Source organism: Fomitopsis serialis (assembly GCF_022376445.1).
Source record: "Fomitopsis serialis strain Sig1Antser10 chromosome Unknown B0H18scaffold_855, whole genome shotgun sequence".
Classification (NCBI taxonomy): domain Eukaryota; kingdom Fungi; phylum Basidiomycota; class Agaricomycetes; order Polyporales; family Fomitopsidaceae; genus Fomitopsis; species Fomitopsis serialis.
In genome coordinates, this window is record NW_025955815.1 from 1 (window position 1) to 4,998 (window position 4,998).

Genomic DNA, 4,998 nt, shown 5'->3' on the forward strand with positions numbered 1-4,998 from the left:
CTTCGCCACCGGCTCTCCCTATCCCGCAGCCGAAGTGCTACACGACGAGCCCGTCGCTCGTCGTGGGTACATCACGCAGCAATAGCGCCCTGTCGGATGCACCCAAGAGCATATCCGACATGTACATCGCCAATGCAATGCCCAGCGACGCGATTGGCGTACGATCCAACATGACCGACGCGTCTGACACCATCGTCAAGACATCCTCGTCTCGTATGGCGAGCACCTCACTCACCGTACACGGCGAGCCCAACGCTTGCGATGTTGTCGCCATCGACGTACCTCTGAGCACGTCGATCGACTCATCCGCATTGACGTCTGCCACTGGTTCGACACCGCGAGAGGCAGACTCGTCTACACCTGTCTTCAAGACATCACCGCATACGGAGAGCTCGTTGCTCAACGTATCCGGCAGATCAACACCGGTGACAAGGCTGCAGTCGACGCGTTCAGAAGCATGTTGACTGCCTCCATGTCAACGGAATGTAAGTCTCCCGAGTCGACACTGGCCGTGTCGTCCGGCATCAAGGATCCGACTACGATGGACGAGTGCTCAGCGAAGGACAGTACATCCAACTCGAAGGATGTACTGACTTCGTCGGCAGCCCCATCCTCGAGTACTGTAACTCGTGCGCAAGACAAGCCGTATCACTCGAGCTCGTACGAGCGGTACAGGCCCCCCGCACTACGTGATCAAGCTCCGATCCGTGCGCACAAAGAGTCGACCTCGGACGTGCGCGGTACATCCCCCGTCAAGATGCCGTCGCCGAGCACAGCGAGCTCGTCGACACCACGGCACACATTAGCCTCGACAACACGCGAGGTTCGCGACAAGACCGCCCCGCGCGAGCACGACGGCGTGAAGGAAGGCAGTACACCCACTCTGTCGGATGTACTGTCATCCTCACGTCAGTCAGCCTCGTCGAAGACTAGGAAGCCGGGCAGGTCGTCCGACACTCAGACCAGCAAGTCGGTCAGCTTCGCGACGAACGAGAAGCTTGACAAGGCCAATGAAGACGAGAAGGGCAGTACACCTGAGCCAGGTGTACTGACTTCTTCGCGATCCACGGCCCGACCGACATCAAGTACGAGTCAACGCGATGGCCAAGACCTGCGCGGACGCACGTCCACCCTCGACGCACCCATGTCGAGCCCCTACTTGTCGGATACCCGCCGCACGCACGAGGAACCGACCTCGCGCGCGCGCACGACCTCGACCGCCAAGACCGCCAAGCGGGTCGCCGAGCAATCGACGAGGCACAGTACGCCCGAGTCGCCGGACGTACTGACCTCATCGTACTCGATGGCCGAGCTGGAATCAAAACGCCTGGCGCTCATCGCCCGATACTCGTCAGCTAGCAAGTGGGCGAGTACAAGTACAAGTACAGCACAGACTGAGTCACCACGTCCGTCAGACATGGTGGCCACGTCTTCCCGTACGCACACGGACCAGACATCGCGTCCGAGGAGGAACAATATGTCCACGACGGGCATACCGACCTCGTCGCACTCGACAGCAAGGCCGGCGACGTCGACAGAACGCTCACGTCCGCTGACGGAACGTGAACAACCTTCCGCGCGACCAGGCTATCGCCGTATCCACGAGGATTCAACCTCGCGTGTACGCGACAAGACTGTCGCCTTCACCGATTACCGGGGAGGTTCAGTCCAAAGGGGGGAAGGGAGCGGCACGGCAAATCGTGACCGCTTGACTCGGACGAATACCAGTACATCGAGTCGCGATGTACTGGGGTCGGAACGAGTAGACGAGACACATGTGGTCTGGACATCGAGCGCGAGGCTTGATGTACAGACCCATGTACCTGCGACGACATTCTCGAAGCCGAGCATGTCGCGTGGTATCTTCGACATGATTGGTACCATTCCAACAGCGGGCGCGCGCTCCGAGTATATTGATGATACTCGGTGGCCGACTGCTGAGCACCTGCGAGCCGAGTGTTTCAGTTTCGTGACCGACCGGTTCGAACTCAAGCTGGCTCAGGCTGCGAAGGCCGAGCAAGCTGGGGACTGGAAGGCATGGGCTGAACTCAAGGTCAGCGGCCTCGACTGGGGAGATGTCCTCAATGACATGTCTCCGCGACCGGAGTCGTACACCCGAGCGGCTCAGAGAGCCCGCGATCACTTCCAACGGGCTGTGGAAGTGCGGCCGATAGACTACGAACTATCGTGGTCCGAGCCTCGGTTGCTACGACCACTCCGTGAATGGGTCTATGCTCAGCTCTGGGATCAATCAGTGCCCTTCGTAGCTACTTACCAACCAGCAGTCGATGTTACTGCTGGTAGGTCAGTATTCTATGGCATGGGTGGTGGATTTGTCCCGACTTCGACTCGGAGTCAATCAGATGGTGATGAGTCTTACGATTCCACCCCTGACATACCATCTGACCACGATGATGTTGAGTCCGAGCACTCTCAGGCTTCGGAACATGATGGTGGTCCAGGTGATGACGAGGTCGACTCAGTAGTAGTCTCTGATGACTATTATGAGTCAGACTCGTATGACCATAGCTCACCTATGGCCTCGTCTGCATCTGGTGCTTCTGCATATTCTGCCGAAGACTATGATGACTATGATGACGAGGATGGTGACTATGATGATGATGATGGTGGTGACTACTACTCAGAGTAGTAGTCCGCTTTTTGAGGCTCTCCTGTATGCCTGAACACATTGTATGTTCAGGTGCAGGCGAGTAGTACGCTGGCGCGATGATATGTTTTCTTTTCTTTTATGTTTCTTTCATACCTGTTGCAGTATGTTGTACCACAGATGGTTGAACATACTCAATGCCCACGAGATCATGCTGTGTACATCCATATGGGATGTTCACTACATTGATTGCTCTATCTCGGGTACTTTCAGGATGTAGTCAGCTCACGGAGACCCTGTGGGCACTACATAGATTGCTGTGTTCCGAGACCCGGCCCACAGTTTATCTTACCTGTACCTGAGGTGAGTAATCTCTTACAAGAAGATATGCATGGTATGTTCTCTTCATTGTCTTTCGCTGGGACTCGTGAGACGAGTCCAGTGGGGGAGAGTGTAACGGGTCTATTCGGGGGTCATCAAGACCTACCCGTTATAGTATATCTTATCATGTATGTTTGGCTATGTTTGCTCTCTCGTCTCGTATGGCGCGCCAGCGCACTTACCTTAGCCTCAACTACCTCACTATTACTGCCTAAAGATGCCCTATGCGTATACGATACTCTCCTGAATAGAGATTGGATACACTGCATCTGCGGGCGTGATTTGAGTACGTTACAGTCCTGCAGTTGATGGATCAATGGACATTGTGTCACTGTGACGAAGAACTTTGACGAGAAGATTAGATCCCTCCCGCAATTCAGGAACCTTCCCGTTGTCCGCGGTGCACCAATGCAGGCATACCGCGGTAAGGGCTGTCCGGTTCGGCATCTAGCACGCATTGAGTCTTGATGTATATAGTTTGCCTTGCATTTAGGTAGCCCTTGCGTGTGCGCAAACCTCATTCCACCCGCATGCTGGTTAGCATTGACCGGAGCCGGTGCACGGGGCCTCCGCGGTGGTCGTGCACCAGTGGTGCACGTCACGCCTGAGTGCTCTCCGGTACATGCCATGAGATCATGCACTTTACGGACTCCGTCCGGAATCGAATTATGTATCTAGCGCGTAACATCTACTTTCACACCGATGTCCGGGGCAACAACATGTACACTGCGACGGAGGAATCTTCGATTCACGCGGCACGCGCTCCGCCATGACCGAGACCGAGACAGACAAGGATTAGTCAATCAAATAACCTGTGAATTGTCGGGTATCAGCGAGCTCGCTCGCTACACAAGCTCTGAGCATTGCGCACCTCGCGCGAACATCTCTGCTTTAGTAGCCGACAGGTGAGACACGGCGGCTGACCATTGTGCATTGCGCACACCTTCGACCTTACCTCGCGGCAACGAAAGCAGCGGTTGTCGTCCAGAAGCTAATGAACCGGTGAGTACTCTTCGGCTTTCTTTCAGTACGCTCACACTCACAACCTCGAATATAAAGTCGTCCGGATGCCCGCTAACGTCGGGCAGGCGGTCAGAGCCGTCATCGCGGTAGTGCACCCCTTCAAACCGCATTCAGTGTCCAACAGATACTTGGAGTGTGATCATTACTCACTGCGGCCCAGCCGAGCGCCGACTACGAGAGTACGTTACAGAATGTGAGTGCCATGTATTAGCATTGAGACGAGCATACATACCGTGAAGGCGGTTCAACGTGTCTATTATAGCCTCAAAATTCGCCGCGGTGGGCTCCGGACCCACAAACCTCAGCGCCATAATGCCGTGGTCCCCCAGCCAGTCCTTGAGGTCAGTCTGAATCGTTGGACCGCGAGACACCCAATCCATGATTACTTGCACCCCCATCGGGCGGCGTACTGCGGGCGGACAGGTTCGAGTGACGCGATCCATTCCGGTGTCTACCGCAGGAGTAGTTTACTTCAGTTAGTACGTGCACTGTGCACTTGCCGTGGAACGTACGAATAACTCGCCCTCGAAGAACTCCGCGATTGCATCCCAGTTGAGATGGCTGTCTAGTACGATCTGCACAGTTGCACGAAGGCCGAGCATACGGTCATCGGTCCAACTGTCGGGGATACTGTCGGTCAGGATGCGGCCGCGGACATCGTTCGTCTCGCCGAACCGAGCGCGGTATATTCTTATTTGATCCCGAAGCTCGACGAGAGTGTACACGCCGACCATGTTGGAGCAGCAAAAGCAGAGGAAGTTTGTGTTCAGCCCCTGCCTGAGGTATCGATGCGTATCAGTGAGGGGATCACGGTGCCGGCGCGAGGTCTCCAATCATGATCCATCAGTATGTTATCCGGGGATCGGTGCCTCACGCGAGAGTTCCGTCCTCACTTTAACTGCGCCGCCCTAGAAGCTGGCACTTCTGCACGACACGCGTGAGCCGCCCGTACGTAATGTGATAAGGTGAGGGTTCGTGTCCTTGTG

The 4,998-nt window shown here is 55.7% G+C and overlaps 3 protein-coding genes across 3 annotated transcripts; 2 read left to right on the forward strand and 1 right to left on the reverse strand.

The window, feature by feature from the left end:
• Positions 1 to 29: 29 nt before the first annotated feature.
• B0H18DRAFT_1220750 (uncharacterized protein) lies at positions 30 to 1,566 on the forward strand (the record flags this gene model as incomplete). Its single annotated transcript, XM_048036728.1, has 3 exons — positions 30 to 362; positions 416 to 1,362; positions 1,416 to 1,566. The coding sequence occupies exons 1-3, from the start codon at positions 120 to 122 to the stop codon at positions 1,564 to 1,566; spliced, it is 1,341 nt and encodes a 446-aa protein (XP_047884164.1). The 5' UTR covers positions 30 to 119.
• Positions 1,567 to 1,849: 283 nt separating this feature from the next.
• On the forward strand, positions 1,850 to 2,650 carry B0H18DRAFT_1132295 (uncharacterized protein; the record flags this gene model as incomplete). The annotated part of the gene is made up of 2 exons (XM_048035555.1): positions 1,850 to 2,300; positions 2,364 to 2,650. The coding sequence occupies 2 exons, from the start codon at positions 1,850 to 1,852 to the stop codon at positions 2,648 to 2,650; spliced, it is 738 nt and encodes a 245-aa protein (XP_047884165.1).
• Positions 2,651 to 3,792: 1,142 nt separating this feature from the next.
• Positions 3,793 to 4,746, reverse strand: B0H18DRAFT_1132296 (uncharacterized protein; the record flags this gene model as incomplete). Its single annotated transcript, XM_048035556.1, has 8 exons — positions 3,793 to 3,801; positions 3,861 to 3,875; positions 3,945 to 3,980; positions 4,033 to 4,109; positions 4,163 to 4,183; positions 4,245 to 4,359; positions 4,434 to 4,463; positions 4,525 to 4,746. The coding sequence occupies 8 exons, from the start codon at positions 4,744 to 4,746 to the stop codon at positions 3,793 to 3,795; spliced, it is 525 nt and encodes a 174-aa protein (XP_047884166.1).
• Positions 4,747 to 4,998: the final 252 nt, after the last annotated feature.